Source organism: Erinaceus europaeus, chromosome 7 (genome assembly GCF_950295315.1).
Source record: "Erinaceus europaeus chromosome 7, mEriEur2.1, whole genome shotgun sequence".
Lineage (NCBI taxonomy): Eukaryota > Metazoa > Chordata > Mammalia > Eulipotyphla > Erinaceidae > Erinaceus > Erinaceus europaeus.
In genome coordinates this window covers 26,084,015-26,101,234 of record NC_080168.1, presented here as the reverse complement: position 1 = coordinate 26,101,234, position 17,220 = coordinate 26,084,015, and the positions used below count along the sequence as shown (strand labels likewise).

General features: G+C 42.2%; 1 protein-coding gene across 5 annotated transcripts in view; it reads right to left on the bottom strand.

Annotated features, from left to right (window-relative positions):
- The window catches only part of C7H2orf80 (chromosome 7 C2orf80 homolog), a 35,072-nt gene that overhangs the window by 14,928 nt on the left and 2,924 nt on the right, over positions 1-17,220 (bottom strand). For 3 of the 5 annotated variants that reach the window (XR_009550650.1, XR_009550649.1, XM_060194025.1), the window contains exons 2-6: positions 16,585-16,666; positions 14,164-14,246; positions 10,893-10,980; positions 8,628-8,693; positions 7,726-7,850 (exon numbers count right to left, since the gene is read on the bottom strand). Coding sequence is in view for 3 of the 5 variants with exons in the window: in XM_060194025.1 (XP_060050008.1) it covers positions 7,726-7,850; positions 8,628-8,693; positions 10,893-10,980; positions 14,164-14,246; positions 16,585-16,666 (444 nt within the window). In the remaining 2 variants the exon portion in view is untranslated. The remainder of the gene's footprint in view (positions 1-7,725; positions 7,851-8,627; positions 8,694-10,892; positions 10,981-14,163; positions 14,247-16,584; positions 16,667-17,220) is intronic. The other 2 variants (XM_060194026.1, XM_016186883.2) reach the window with 1 other exon arrangement.

The following is a 17,220-nucleotide window of genomic DNA, read 5'->3' as shown; positions in this document are numbered from 1 at the left end:
CCTAGGATTAGGCACCATCTTATTTGCCTCTGACCACTGTGGTTTGGAAAGGATATATGTCTGGCTGGGACAGGATGGTGTCAGGTCAGAAGTTGAGGTACGAATTCAGGAAGAGTGAAGGGAGGTAGAGGTGTTGAAATTTCCTTCTTGTTGTTTCCCCTCTGCTGCATCAGTTTTTAATTTCTCTGCCTCCCTTTCCTTCTCCCCTTTATCTCTGTCAAAATGGCACTGAAGGCTATTTTTTATTGCTTGCTTCATGTAGTTGAAGATTTATGTTCTTGGGTTTTTGTTGTTGTTGTTTGTTTGTTTGTTTTACCAGAACACTGCTCAGCTCTGGTTTACGGTGGTGTAGGGTGCCTCAGCCTCGCGTGAGCTTAATGTGCAGCTTGGCGATACGAGAATCCGGCATGAAGCCCAGCCAGTCTGTCTTGGCGTTACTCTCAATCGCACTCTGTCATTTCACGAACATCTCATAAAAACTGCAGCAAAGGTGGGCGCGAGGAATAACATCATTGCAAGACTGGCCAGCTCCTCATGGGGCGCGAGCACTTCCACACTACGATCATCATCTCTGGCATTATGCTATTCCACTGCAGAATACTGTGCCCCAGTATGGTTCCGTAGCCCCCATGTCCACTTGGTCGATTCCAAATTATATTCCTCCATGAGGATAATTTCTGGAACCATCCATTCCACCCCGGTTCCATGGCTGCCAGTTCTTAGCAACATCGCCCCGCCAGATATTCGTCGGGATGCGGCATCATCTAAGTTCATTTCCCACGTCTACGCTCGACCGGACCTGCCAATATACGCGGATATCTTCGCCCACCCTGTCCAACGCTTGATGTCTCGTCACCCAATCTGGTCCCCTATGCCTACACTGAACTTCTCTGTTCCAGTCTCTTGGAAACAGAGTTGGCAGTCAGCTGAGGTAAAGAACAAACACCTCATCGCAGACCCCTGCAAGTGTCAACCCGGCTTTGACCTAGCACCTTATAATTGGGCCCTCCTCAATAGCTATCGAACAGGCCATGGCCGGTGCGCCGCTATGTTCCATCGCTGGGGAGCCAGAGACGACCCGAACTGCCCCTGAGGCTACAGACAGACTATGACCCACATAGTCAACGACTGCCACCTCTCCAGATTCAAAGGAAGTCTGAAACTTTACATCAGGCTCAACCTGACGCTGTTGACTGGCTACAGAAGAAGGGCAAACGCTAGAAGAAGAAGAAGGGTGTGTTTTGTTTTGTTTCTTTTTTTTTTTTTTAACCAGAGCACTGCTCAGCTCCAGCTTATGGTGGTACAGGGTTGGGGTAGGGGATTGAACCTGGGACTTTGGAACCTCAGGCATGAAAGTCTCTTTGAATAACCATTATGCTATACCCCCATTGCTCTTGTTTCTTCAGTTTAAAATTGTGCAGGACCTTTTATATTTATTGAAAGTTAATTACAAATAACTTGTTTGTGTGAGGTCCTTGGGTGAATTTTTCCTTCTTTCTTTCTTTTTTTTTTTTTTTAAGATTTTATTTATTTATGAGAGAGATAGGAGGAGAGTGAAAGAACCAGACATCAATCACTCTGGTACATGTGCTGCCTGGGATCGACCTCGCAATCTCATGCTTGAGAGTCCAAAGCATTACCACTACGCTGCCTCCCGGACCACAGGGTGAATATTTTTCTATAGGCCTGTGGTTCTCAAAAGAAAATAGCTCCCTGTCAGCAAAAAAAAAAAAAAAAGTTTCATGTCAAAAATCAGACTTGAAGTTAAAATGCGGCCTATGGGGTTTCTCTGACACAAGGTGGCAGCAAATGGTCCTAAAGAAAGTCCGTAGGCCTATATCCACTCAAGTCTGGCAAATTCCAGTGAATGAAGACTATATAATCTGATTAGTATTCAGCAGAGCTTTAAGCTTCTACTTGGAAAGGCTTCCCACATGTTGCTAAGGAGACATTTCCTCCAAGGAAACCAAAGACACATGCTTCCAACCAAGAAAAAATTCCGGCAATCCTTTTTGTTTAAATAACTAATCGCCTATTAAAAGCATTTTTTGAAAAAATAACAATAAACATTTTTTGAAATCATTTATGTTAAATCCCGAAGGACTGTTTAAAAAATAGCTTCTATAATTTAATTTTTGAAATTAAATATTTCTGACATATCGCTGATTTTTTGTATAGGATGTAGGGATCTCTTCAGATGCAGAGAATGGAGACGCAGGCTCACAAAAAGACATGTGCCGGCATAAGGATCCCGCCGGTTCGAGCCCCCGGCTTCCCACCAGCAGGAGGTGGCTTCACAAGTGGTGAAGCAGGTCTGCAGGTGTCTATCTTTCTCTCCCCTTCTCTGTCTTCCTCTCCTCTCTCCCATTTTTTTCTGTCCTATCCAACAGTGACAACATCAATAACAACAATAATAACTACAACAGTAGAACAACAAGGGCAACAAAAGGGAATAAATAAATTTAAAAAAAAAAAAAAGACGTGCTAGCATGGGAGGTGAAGGGAAACTTGTGAGGGCACCCAGAGGCAAAGAGCCTCAGATTCATATATTATAGTTCAAACATCTGTTGGCATTTTGGTTGTCACAGCTACTGACACCTAATGGATCGCAGTCAGGGATCTACTAAACTTCCCACAATGCACAGGACAACCCGGCCACATTCCCTTCACACACAACGAAGAATTGTCTGATCTAGTATGTTGAGAAACACTGATGTAGAAGAAATGAGAGGAAACCTTTTATCTGGCTCCTGTGTACCAGAACCTTCTAGGGAATTTCATGGTATGCACACACTTCAGGTCCCCATAACAACTTCATCTTGGGAATCCCTATTTTTTACAAATAAAATTGAGGCAGACAGGTATCATGCTTAGGATTATTCTACTTCAAGCTGATGGATTTAGCTCAAATTCAGGTAGCCTAGCCATAGCATCTTCATGCTTAGTTTTTATACAAATTGTTCTTCACATTAAAAAAAAAATCAATAATTGGACCAGGTGGTGGTGCACCTGGTTGAGTGCACATGTTACAATGTGCAAGGACCCAGGTTCAAGCTCCTGGTCCCCATCTGCCAGAGAAATCTTCACGAGTGGTGAAGCAGGGCTGCAAATATCTCTGTCTCTCTCCTTCTCCCTGCCCCCTCTCAATTTCTGGTGGTCTCTAGCCAATAAATAAAGATAATAAAAATTTTAAATCGATAATTGAGTTGATACTTATAATTAATAGCAATAAATAAAAACTTTTGAAGAGAGAGTCAGGCAGTAGCACAGTGGTTAACAGCGCATAGCGCCAAGCACAAGGACCAGCATAAGAAGAATCCCAGTTCAAGCCCCCAGCTCCCCACCTGCAGGGGAGTCGCTTCACATGTAGTGAAGCAGGTCTGCAGGTGTCTATCTTTCTCTCCTCCTCTCTGTCGTCCCCTCCTCTCTCTATTTTACTCTGTCCTATCCAACAGTGATGACATCAATAACAACAACAAATAACTACAACAAAATAACAAGGGCAACAAAAGGGAATAAATAAATAAATATAAAAAAAAGAATAAAAAAAACTTTTAAAGAAAATGTCCTTTCATAAAGATAGTATCATATCTTTTCTTTCAGAAATGATCATTATGTCATCTGTATACAAATATGGGCATTTTGTTACTGATTTCTAGCTGTAAGAATATAGGTTATATGTATGTAATGAACAGAGAAAACATGAAAAGAACTACTTGATAAATGTGTAGATGACAAGAAAAATTAGATAGATTAGCCAACCAACCTCTAAATTATATCTCTTCCCAATCTCGTTCCTTCAAATCAACCTGGCTTATCCAAATTACTCAGATACTCAAGATTGAAAACATTCTTGATTACTGAGCCTGCCAAGAGTAAAGAGATCCACAAGGTCATTCCAGCCAGCATGCGATTTTATGTATTTGCCTTGTGGCCAAGTGAGTTGAAATCAACAGCTTGAATGTGTCTGATACCTGTCCAGGGCCTCCCCCAGGCACCAGAAAATGAGAATGCAGTGTCACCCAGGTGAGTCAAATATACATCTACAGGGGACCAGGAGGTGGTGTACCTGATGAGTGCACCTGGTTTAGAGCCCCTGGCTGAAAGCTTCACAAGTGGTGAGGTAGTGTTGCAGGTGTCTCTCTGTCTCTCTCTCTCTCTCTCTGTCTTTATCACCCCTTTCCCTCTCAATCTCTAGTTTGTCTCTAGCCAATAAACAAATAAATATAATTAAAAAAAACATACCTTTATAGGTGTGAACCTAAGCTCCTAAAATTTTATAATATCGAAAACCATGTTAAGTCAATAATAATAATAGAGTATGATGAATAAAACAGAGGGGCTTGGGCTCAGATATTTGTGTAAGAGTTGGTGATTGAGACAAGGAGAAGACTGTATTGGAGGGTGGGGAGGTAGAAATTAAGTAATGTGACTTGCTGGCTCTCCAAGAAACCCAAAGAACTGGACGTCTTCTTTTTTTTTTTTTTTACTATTTTTTTTTAATTGGGGAATTAATGTTTTACATTCAACAGTAAGTACAATAGTTTCTACATGCATAACATTCCCCAGATTCCCACATAACAATACAACCCCCACTAGGTCCTCTGAATCCTTCTTGGACCTGTATTCTCCCCACCCACCCACCCCAGAGTCTTTTACTTTGGTGCAAGAACTGGACTTCTAAAAGCCAAAAGCAACTTGTCCTCTGAATGATGTGAAGTTTATGGCTTATATCTCAACCAAGATAAAATTATCAGCTTCATCTAAGATATAAGGGATAGGGAGTCGGGCTATAGCGCAGCGGGTTAAGCGCAGGTGGTGCAAAGCTCAAGGACTAGCATAAGGATCCCGGTTCGAACCCCGGCTCCCCACCTGCAGCGGAGTCACTTCACAAGTGGTAAAGCAGGTCTGCAGGTGTCTCTCTTTCTCTCTGCCTCTCTGTCTTCCTCTCCTCTCTCCATTTTCTCTCTGTCCTATCTAACAACGATGACAACAATAAGTAACTACAACAATAAAAAGAAACAAGGATAACAAAAGGGAATAAATAAATATTTTTTTAAAAGATATAAGGGATAAACAGTTAATGACATTTATATATTTCCCTCATGTTTGGGAGCTACTCTCTCCCCTAATCAAACTTTCTAGCCCTATTCTGAACTCTGATGCCATTTTCCAAGATAATACTTTTAATACACTTGCATGTTAACTATCCGGTTAAGGCAAAAATTACTGAAGTCATGGACCCCTTGAAACATACCTAAAACAGACTTTCTAGATTCTTCCCACACTAAGACCCCTATTTTCATCTGCTCTATTCCTACCTTTGAGTTCCTGTTTATTAAATAATTTGTCCTGCTTTATATCTTACTGTCTTTCAACCACCATGTTGCAAATGATATTAAGATTTCATCCTGACTTCCCTGAGCAGATGACCTCACCAATGTGTCCTGGATTCTCACCTCTCCAGAGCCCTACCCGACTAGGGAAAGATATGCAGCAAATGACCCCATCCAAAAAAAAGCAAATGACCCCATCCAAAAATGGGCAGAGGATATGAACAAAACATTCACCTCAGAGGAGACCCAAAAGGCTAACAAACATATGAAAAACTGCTCTATGTCACTGATTGTCAGAGAAATGCAAATTAAGACAACACTAAGATACCACCTCACTCCTGTAAGAATGGCATACATCAAAAAGGACAGCAGCAACAAATGCTGGAGAGGTTGTGGGGACAGAGGAAGCCTTTTACATTGCTGGTGGGAATGTAAATTGGTCCAGCCTCTGTGGAGAGCAGTCTGGAGAACTCTCAGAAGGCTAGACATGGACCTTCCATATGATCCAGTAATTCCTCTCCTGGGATTATACCCCAAGGACTGCATAACACCCAACCAAAAAGAGGTGTGTACTCCTATGTTCATAGCAGCACAATTCATAATAGCTAAAACCTGGAAGCAACCCAGGTGCCCAACAACAGATGAGTGGCTGAGAAAGCTATGGTATATATACACAATGGAATACTATGCAGCTATCAAGAACAATGCACCCACCTTCTCTGACCCATCTTAGACAGAGCTAGAAGGAATGATGTTAAGTCAGCTAAGTCAGAAAGATAAAGGTGAGTATGGGATGATCCCACTCATCAACAGAAGCTGAGTAAGAAGATCTGAAAGGGAAACTAAAAGCAGGACCTGACCAAATTGTAAGTAGGGCACCAAAGTAAAAAACCTATGGTGAGGGGTAGACATGCAGCTTCCTGGGCCAGTGGGGGGTGGGAGTGGGTGGGAGGGATGGGTCACAGTCTTTTGGTGGTGGGAATGGTGTTTATGTACACTCCTAGTAAAATGCAGTCATATAAATCACTAATTAATACGAGAAGGGGGAAAATTAATTGTATGTCTCAAAGTTTTTCAAAACATAATCTAAGTCTTTTTAATATATAGGCTGTGTATTTGATATGCGGACTCTCTCAAAAGCCTAGACCAAGTAGATCAGAAGCAACCAATAGCACAGCTATATACAAGATACTGGGTACTGTACAGCAAACCCTAACAAAAGGACTTTTCAAAGTTAACCCAATTACCAAATAATGTGATGATAACATTAACTATCGATTGTCTTTTTGAACCCTAAGACAGCAGGAACCTCACATCTCCACTATAGAGCCTCTACTTCCCCCAGTCCTGGAACCCTTGGATAGGGCCCAGTTTCCTGTATGCCTCTCCCAATCCACATGAAATAATATTGCATCTGCTGATCACAACCTAATCAACACGATTGCCACCTCAACATGCTTCACTTCAGACTGTGTCCAGAGACTTCATGTGTGGAATGACAACCCTTCAGCTTCATTACTCGGGTGAGACCTTTCCTTTTATAGTATACTCTAATTCCATCTCAGGTGGTTCACTTTCTAACAAAGCCCCAAAACCTAGATATACACCAGTTTCTGTGAAAGAGAGCATACGTTCACACGTATCCGTAAACTACTGCAAAATATATACCTGAAAGCAGAAGTACACTAGAGTTTGCAGTGAGTATTCCCCTAACACTTCCTCTCCACTATTCCAAGCTTTGCGTCCATGATTGCTCAACAATTTGTTTGGCTTTGTATGTTAACTCTCTTTTCAGTCACCAGGTCCAGATGTCATCAGGATGCTGGCCAGGCTTCCCTGGACTGAAGATCCCACCAATGTGTCCTGGAGCTCCGCTTCCCCAGAGACCCACCCTACTAGGGAAAGAGAGAGGCAGACTGGGAGTATGGACCGACCAGTCAACGCCCATGTTCAGCGGGGAAGCAATTACAGAAGCCAGACCTTCCACCTTCTACAACCCACAATGACCCTGGGTCCATGCTCCCAGAGGGATAGAGAGTGGGAAAGCTATCAGGGGAGGGGGTGGGGTATGGAGATTGGGTGGTGGGAATTGTGTGGAGTTGTACCCCTCTTACCCAATGGTTTTGTTAATTTATCCTTTCTTAAATAAATTAAAAAAGAAAGAAAGAAATGGACTGGGGGTGGTCCGGGAGGTGGCGCAGTGGATAAAGCACTGGACTCTCAAGCATGAGGTCCTGAGTTCAATCCCTGGCAGCACATGTACCAGAGTGATGTCTGGTTCTTTCTCTCTCCTCCTATCTTTCTCATTAATAAATAAATAGAATCTTTAAAAAAAAAAAAAAGAAGAAGAAGAAAGAAAGAAATGGGCTGAGGGTATGGATCCACCTACCAACGTCCATATTCAGTAGAGAAGCAATTATGAAAGCTGGGTCTTCCGCCTTCTGTACCCCATATGAAGGTGATGGGACACAGAACTCTGGTGATGGGAACTGTATGTAATTGTCCCCTTGTTATCTTGAATCAATAATAAAAATTTTTTAAGGGGAGGGATAGATAGCATAATGGTTATGCAATGAGGCTTTCATGCCTGAGGCTCCAAAGGCTCAGGTTCAATCCCCCTGCACCCCAACTTTTTAATTTTTTAATATTTATTTTATTTATTTCCTTTTGTTGCCTTTGTTGGTTTTTATTGAAATTATTATTATTGTTATTGCTGTCATCGTTGTTGGATAGGACAGAGAGAAATGGAGAGAGGAGGCAAAGACAGAAAGGGGGAGAGAGAGACACCTGCAGACCTGTTTCACCACCTGTGAAGCAACTCCCCTGCAGGTGGGGAGCCGGGGGCTTCAAGCAGGATCCTTAGGCAGGTCCTTGCACTTTGTACCACATGTGCTTAACCCACTGTGCTACCGCCCGGCTCACCCCTCCAAAATTTTTTTTTAATTTTAAAAAGATATGAGACCCATGAGAAAAAGCAAATAGCCTGAAAGTACATTTTAATTTTTTTATTATCTTTATTTATTTATTGGATAGAGACAGCCAGAAATTGAGAGGTATGGGGGTGACAGAGAAGGAAAGAGACAGACACCTGAAGCACTGCTTCATCACTCGCAAAACTTTCCCCCTGCATGTGGGAGCTAAGGGCTCGAACTTCGGTCCTTGTGCATAGTAACATGTGCGCTCAACCAGGTGCGCCACCACCTGCCCCCCTGAAAGTACATTTTAAATTTATAAAATAAAGAAATTTTTCTCTAAAAAATCTCTTAGTAGATAATTCCTGGTCCCTTTTACCTTGGATGAATTGACAGAAGAATCAGCCCCATAAATTTTAAAGATTTCTTCAATTGAGATGCTGTTCTGTTAAACAAAAACAACAAAAATTATTATAACACTTTATAATACCATAGGTTTTTTTTTTTAAATTATCTTTACTTATTGGATAGATAGCCAGAAATAGAAAGGGAAGGGGCTATAGAAAGGGGAAGAGACAGAAAGACACCTGCAACACTACTTCACCACTCATGAAAGTTTCCCCTGCAGGTGGGGACCATGGGCTCCAACTGGGGTCCTTGCCCCCTGTAACACGTGCACTCAACCAGGTGCGCCACCACCCAGCCCCTGGATTTTCTTTTACTACAAAATAAAGCTAGTATAGCTCTAATGTGTCTAGTATGATGTCTGGACATTGTGGTACTAAGTAAATCACTTCTGGATATCCGAGTATCTAGATACCAACTATTTACATGTTTCATTTTAATTTTCCCCTTTAAATAAACAATACAATGTAAAAATAAAAACCTTTTAAAAATATTTATTTCCCCTTTTATTTCACTTTTTTATTGTTGTTGTAGTTACTATTGTTGTTATTGATGTCGTCGTTGTTAGATAAGACAGAGAAATGGAGAGAGGATAGGAAGACAGAGAGGGGGGAGAGAAAGATAGACACCTGCAGACCTGCTTCACTGCCTGTGAAGCGACTCCCCTGCAGGTGGGGAGCCTGGAGCTCCAACCCGGATCCTTATGCGGGTCCTTGCACTTTGTGCCATGTGCGCTTAACCCTCTGTGCTACCGCCCAACTCCCAAAACCTTGTTTTTTTTATTATTGTAGTTATTGTCGTTGTTATTGCTATCGTGTTGGATAAGACAGAGAGAAATGGAGAGAGGAGGGGAAGACAGAGAGGGGAAGAGAAAGACACCTGCAGACGTGCTTCACCGCCTGTGAAGCGACTCCCCTGCAGGTCGGGAGCCGGGGGCTCGAACCAGGATCCTTATGCGGGTCCTTGCACTTTGTGCCACGTGCGCTTAACCTGCTGCCCTACCGCCCGACCCCCAAAATAAAAATCTTCTTTATTTTTATGTTTATTGCCACCAGGGTTATTGCTGGGGCCTAGTGCCTGCAGGATGAATTTACCAGCACTCCTAGTGGGTGTGTGTTATGCATATATGCATATATATTTTTTATAGAGACAGAAGGAGGAGCCAGAGAGGGCCAGAGGATGAGAGGCAATTGCAGCACTCCTTCACTGTTCCCCTACAGTTGGGGACCAGCGGCTCAAAGACGGCTCCTTAAATATGGTAACGTGCTTGCTCTACCAGGTGTACCACTGCCTGGCCCCATAAAAGTCCTCTTTATTATATCATTTTTTAATTTTTTTTTTTTCACCAGAGCATTGCTCAGCTCTGGCTTATGGTGGTGCGGGGGATTGAACCTGGGATTTTAGAGCCTCAGGCATGAAAGCCTGTTTACATAACCATTATGCTATCTACCCTCACCCCTTTATTATATCTTTAAAAATGATTTAATCTTCCCCACCTGCAGGCGAGTCGCTTCACAAGCAGTGAAGCAGGTCTGCAGGTGTCAATCTTCCCCCCCCTTCCTCTCATCTCTTCATTTCTCTGTCCTAACAGCAAAATCAATAACAACTACAACAATAAAAATAACAAGGGCAACAAAAGGGAAAATAAATAAATATTTTCAAAAATTGTTTTTAATGATTAGCAGTCCTAAGCATTTAGAAACATTAGCAGTCCTAAGCATTTAGGTCGAAGAATAAAAATTCAAGGACCAGTGGTGGTGCAAAGAGAGCAGTTCATGAGTGGTGAAGCAGGTCTGCAGGTGTCTCTCTTTCTCTCCCCATCTCTGTCTCCTCTCCCCTCTCAATTTCTCTCTGTCTTGTCAAGTTTAAAAAAACAAAAAGTTGCCAGGAGCAATGGATTCATAGTGCAGGTACCAAGTGTGATCAGTCATCCTGGTGAAAAAAAAAAAGAAGAAAAATTCATTGATGGGGCCGGGTGGTGGCACACCTGAATGAGCACACGTATTACAGTGAGGACCCAGTCCAAGCCCCTGGTCCCCACATGCAGGGGGAAAGTTTGCGCGTGACGAAGCAGTGCTGCAGGTGTCTGTCTGTCTCTCTCCCTATCACCCTCTTGATTTCTGGCTGTGTCTATCCAATAAGTAAAGATTAAAACAAAAAAAAAAGAAAAATTCATTGATATCAACATGTGTTTAGTAGATATAAAATTTCCATATGCAAATAGTGTTCTTCTCCTTACCATTAAGATTCCAGCATAAGATGATAAAATCATTGCTTCTCGTTCTCTGCGGTTTGAATATATAGGTTTGCCACAGAATGGCTTTTTCCTGAGGAGAAAATATGAATAAATGAGAATAAACTGTTTGTCCTTGTTCCTCTGTTTCGGCATCTGCTAAAGCTATGTTTACATTTCTTTTTCTTCTTTCTTTCTTTTTTTTTCTTTTTCCTCCAGGGTTATTGCTGGGGCTTGAATTCACTGGAGGCTTTCCCCCCGCCTTTTTGTTGCCCTTGCTGTTATTATTGTTTTTGTTGGATAGGTCAGAGAGAAATGGAGAGAGGAGGGGAAGACAGAGAGGGGGAGAGAAAGACACACACCTGCAGACCTGCTTCACTGCTTATGAAGCGAACCCCCTGCAGTTGGGGAGCCAGGGGCTCGAACCAAGATTCTTGAGCTGGTCCTTGCACTTCACGCCATGTACGCTTAACCCACTGTGCCACCACCAACATTTTTTAAATAAGGGAGCCAGGTGGTGGCGCACCTGGTTAAGTGCTCATTACAATGCATAAGGACACCTGCAGGGGGAAAGCTTTGTGAGTGGTGAAGCACTGTTACAGGTGTCTCTCTGTCTCTCTCTCTCTCCCTTCCCTTTCGATTTCTGGCTGTCTCTATCCAATAAATAAATGAAGATAAAAATAAATAAAATTAAAAATCATTTTGTAAATAATAATAAAACATAATAAACAGAAAATTGGGTGGTCCAGGCACAGTCATTAGGGCATTGGATTCTCAAGCATGAGGTCCTGAGTTCAGTCCCTGGCAGTGCATGTGCCATGCATTCTCTCCCCTCCTATCTTTCTCATTAATAAATAAATAAAATCCTTAAAAACAAATAAATAAAATCAGTATGCATGACCTATCATTTGAAAATTACACACTTTGAATTTTGAGTAATTTGACAATTCTAATAAATTGGCCTTGTATCTATGGCTTCTCAGCTACAGAAATTTGGCAAACTGGCCACTATTGTGAATAAATTTATTTGTTCTGACCTAAATATCCTTTGGTTTTTTTCATGGAAATTTTCTTGGGGGGGACTGCCTTACCCCACTGCAAACTTGTGTGCTTCTAAGGAGATTAACCCCACCCATACATCCCCCCAAATAGAGAACTCATTGCAGTAAAATTAATGTATTCCATCCTCTCCCCTCCACCCCTGGATAAGTCAGACATTGGTCACTGAGACACAATTCTATGATTTATTTTTAATTCATTCACCACTGGACTGAAAGTTATGAGAATTAGGTCCTGGTGACATAATTTGAGATTTGAATTAAACCATGCTTAACACAGATCTGTCAATCCATGTACTTTTCAGATACAAACGCAATAAATCCCCCTAGGCTTTGTTTTTTTTCTGCTTATGTCTGTTAAAACTGGATTTTCTACTTATTGTAATTAGCGCCTAACTGACCCAACCAGCCAGGACCAGGTGTGTGTTATAAGGTCACAGAACAGGAAAAATAACTGACCTGTGGAATAAACTGGTCTCATTCATTTCATGTTACCAATTGAGTGAGTCTGTCTTTCACTTACAGCAAAAATGCCAAAAATGCTGGAAAGGATTCAAACTGCTACGATTCATCTCAGTTCAGATCCAAAACTGGTTCAGGGGTGGGGGTAGATAGCATAATGGCTATGCAAAAAAACTGTCATGCCTGAGGCTCCGAAGTCCCAGGTTCAATCCCCCACACCACCATAAACCAAAGTTGACCAGTGCTCTGGTTAAAAAAAAAAAAGCCTCAGTGCTTAAGAATTTGTGTTTGAAGTGCAAGGACTGGAGTGTAAGGATCCCAGTACGGGGCCCAGGCTCCCTACCTGCAGGGGGGTCGCTTCACAAGTAGTGAAACAGATCTGCAAGTGTCTATCGTTTTCTCCCCCCCCCCCCCCCCCCCGTCCCCGTCCCCGTCTTCTCCTCCTCTCTCAATTCTTTCTGTCCTATCCAACAACAATGACAACAATAACAAGAACAATAATAATAACAATGATAAACAAGGCCAACAGAAGGGAAAAAATAGCCTTCAGGAGCAGTGGATTCGTAATACAGGCACCGAGCCCCAATGATAACCCTGGAGGCAAAAAAGGAAAAGAAAGTAAGTAAGAAATTGTGTTTGATAACTCTCAGGGAAAGACTGCAGCCTTTACCTGTGGAATTAATTATTTGAAAACCTGTGACATACATATGATAAAACACAGTCTTCTTTCTTTAACTGGGGGGATTAATGGTTTACTGTAAATACAGTTGTTGCTACATGTGTAAAATCTCTCAGTTTTCTGCAAAATACTTTCATCTCTAGCCTAAGTCCTCTTCCACCATCATCATATGCCAGGAGCTGCAAGCCCGTCCCCCACCTCCCGAGACCCAGAGCCTTTTACTACGGTGCAATACACCAAAGCTCAGTCTTCTTTATTTTTTTTAAATATTTATTTATTTATTCCCTTTCTGTTGCCCTTGTTGTAGTTATTATTGTTGTTGTTGTTGATGTCATCATTGTTGGATAGGATAGGACAGACAGAAGTGGAGAGAGGAGGGGAAGACAGAGGGGGAGAGAAAGATAGACACCTGCAGACCTGCTTCACCACCATGAAGCGACTCCCTTGCAGGTGGGGAGCTGGGGGTTCGAACCGGGAGCTTTACACTGGTCCTTGCACTTGGCTCCACGTGCGCTTAACCTGCTGTGCTACCACCTGACTCCCTCAGTCTTATTTCTAAGGGAGAACATTCTATGCAAGAAAGCTCTTCATCAGACAGAAATCAATTTACAGAAATGGAAAACATGCAAATAGGTCAGGCGGTGGGGGGGGGGGTAGACAGCATAATGGTTATGCAAAGAGATTCTCATATCTGAGCATCCAAGGATTCAATCTCCTGCACCATCATAAGCCAGAGCCAAGTGCTTTAATCAAGCAGTGGAAAGAAAAGAGAGAGAGGGGAAGGGAGGGGAGGGGAGGGGAGGGGAGGGGAGGGGAGGGGAGGGGAGGGGAGGGGAGGGGAGAGGAGAGGAGAGGAGAGGAGAGGAGAGGAGAGGAGAGGAGAGGAGAGGAGAGGAGAGGAGAGGAGAGGAGAGGAGAGGTGAGGAAAGATGCAAATAGGTATATGATTTCCCTGAGTGGACAACTATAAGGTTTAAGTTTTTAGTTTTCTTCAAATCAGAGTGCCTCACACTGGAAGACACCAGATGGAACTTCCACTGTTGTTATTCAGTTAGACATTTAAAACATTTCAACTTACACTTCCTCCTTCTCCAGCCAAGTTAATTCTTCTGAGTGATCAAGCCACTGCAAAGCAACACTGATGGCCAAGTCATAGTGGGCCTGGAAACAGGAAGCACAGAGATCAACCTGCTTAGACTTGCCTCATGTAAAACACATGGGCCCAAGGAAAACGGCACCATAAACCTAATCTAATTTATCATGTCTACTATGTGAGAATCAACTATATCCAGTAGCCCAATGTTCAGACAGAAGGTTTAAGAGTCCCAAGTAAAATGTGTGTGTGTGTGTGTGTGTGTGTGTGTGCGTGTGCGTGTGTGTGTAAGAAAGAATAGATTCTTGAAAAGAACACTAAACTGGGAATTATACAAATCTGGGAAGAAATTAAGACATTGCCAACAACTCATGGTATGTCTTTTGGTGAGCAACTGATAAGCTCTTGAGCCTCTGTTATCTAAAATTTCAAGAGGGAGGGTAGAAGATAGTAGGGGAATACAGCAAGTACCATTTCAAAAACAAGAAATGCAGAGTATCAGAACTGCATTTCTTGGGACTCAGGAGCTTTGTCGGGTGTTCACCAGAGGAGTTAGAGAAAATTCTAGGAGGTTCCAGAAAGCAGACTTCATTGGAGCCAGGCCTTAAAGATTTCTACAGGCAGAGAAGATTCTCCCAAGTGGAAGGATCAGGAGAGGACTGAGAGAGGACTACAAAAGGTGATTTGCTAAGTCTTTTGAACAATAAAAAAAGGAAGACCAATTAGAACGTTCATTGCAATCCTACTGACCACCTACTTATTTGTAAGCATCCACAGCATTTGTCTACCGAAACACTCTCTTCACCACACCCACCCTAGAAAAGAAAAAGACAGTTCTGTGCTTTTGGATGGCTTATAACCTCAACATTCTCTAAGCAATATAATTATTTCCTCTAATGATTATTTTCTCTAGTGATTGAACAAAACTGAAACAAGAAAAAAGGAGCAAAGCAAATCAATGCAAAGCACAGCAAAGCACAGCAAAACTACGATTGCCTACTGAAACCTAATCCCGAATTGTACATAGGAGCCAGAAGCACTGGCTCATTAAGAATGTGAATTCCCACCTCTGCCTCAGACCTCCTGAATTAAGTTAGCCTTGTAATAAGACCTCATTAAAGTTTGAGAAGCAGGGCCAAGATAGCTTATCTGGGCTGATGCCTGATTTAACAGATTTGAGCCCAGTCCTCAAGCAAGCAGGGGAAGCTTCAGTGTTGTGGTCTCTCGTGGTCTCTCTCTCTGTCTCTCTCCATCCCTTTCTCCCTCCCTCTTCTCTCTCCTGCCCTGAAAATACCAGGTTGCAGCAGTGATAGCATAGAAAAAGTCTAAGAAGCACTTGTTCAATTGACATGATAATGTACACAGAGAACTTCTTCATAATTCCAAGGCTTAACTGCATATTCAACCCCAGGGGAGTCAGGGAGAGGGAAGGAAAGGTCCTATCCTCAGAAGTGTGGAAAAACTTAAGTAAGCAAAAACCAGCTAAGAGCTTATTCATTTCTTTTAAGTTAATCTTTCATAGCATCTTTAATTTGTGTGAAGTAAGCTTCCATAACATAACATGGTGACTCAACATAAATAGCAAACCAAAGGATTGTAGACTATTCAATTATTTGGTCCCTTCTCTTCATGAAAATGGTCAAGGGGGAGGGAGTGTTGTATTTGAAAACTATATGATAGTTGGTGTTACCAATTTTTTTTTTTAACCAGAGCACTGATAAGCTTTGGCTTATGGTAGTATGGGGACTGAACCTGGAACTTCATAGCCTCAGACGTGAGAGTCTGTTTGCATAACCATTATGCTACCTAACCCCACTCTTTTTTTCCTTATTATTAGTATCATGTACTGAATCATGCACTAAACTTATTTTTTTATCTTTTCTCTCCTACTAGTAAATCCCAAGTTTCATGACATTCATTTTCTCATTCTTTTTGTTTTCAGTGTAATGTTTCGTGAAAAGATATAGGGAGTCGGGCAGTAGCGCAGCAGGTTAAGCGCACCTGGAGCAAAGCGCAATGACCAGCTGAAGGATCCCAGTTCGAGCCCCCGGCTCCCCACCTGCAGAGGAGTCGCTTCACAGGCAGTAAAGCAGGTCTGCATGTGTCTTTCTCTCCCCCTCTCTGTCTTCCCCTCTTCTCTCCATTTTTCTCTGTCCTATCCAACAACAACGACATCAGTAACAGAAATAATAACTACAACAATAAAGCAACAAGGGCAACAAAAGGGAATAAATAAATTGTAAGAAAAAAGATATTATGAACAAGCCCAGGATGAGAGATGAGGTCGAGGACATTCTGAAGTGGGGAACAGGCTGATCCCTGTCTACTACATAATCAGCTCCTTGTTCTGTCACCCTCATACATATAACACACATATGTGACTCACGTCAGCTTGACTTTCCTTACCATATCATCTAGAAGGGTGAGTTGCCTTCTTCCTTTTGGGTCAAATTCATTTTCTCGGAGTTTGATGCCAATATAATCTCCCCTTAAAAGCAAGAGAGTAGCTCTGAGCCTTTGGGAGGGAGTGACAAGGGAACTCAAATTGCAGAAAGCAATTCCTTCCCAACTCCTCCCTCCTCCACCAAAATGCCAAGGAAGGCTTGTTGTTCTTATTTAAATGATGATTCTGCAAGGCTACAGTGTCAAGGTAACTTAAATCCCACACATCTAAAAAACTGAACTCACAGGGCTGGAACCGATTTTAAAGAAAAGCAGAATTCCCACACACAGAAAATCTTTTATAAAACGGCAAAAGATTGAGACCCACTGTTTAAAGACGCCCTGGTTAGGTGGGTGTAGATAGCATAAAGGTTATGCAAACAGACTCTCAGGCCTGAGGCTCCAAAGTCCCAGGTTTGATCCCCTACAACACCATACACTAGAGCTGAGCAGTGCTCTGGTAAGCTAAATAAATAAATAATTTTAAAAATCTTAAAATAAAAATGTCCTTGTTGTCCATATTAAACATAATAGATGTCCCAAATGTTAAATTTTCAGGCATTTAATATTCCAGACAGATGGATTCTTTTGCCCTAAGGG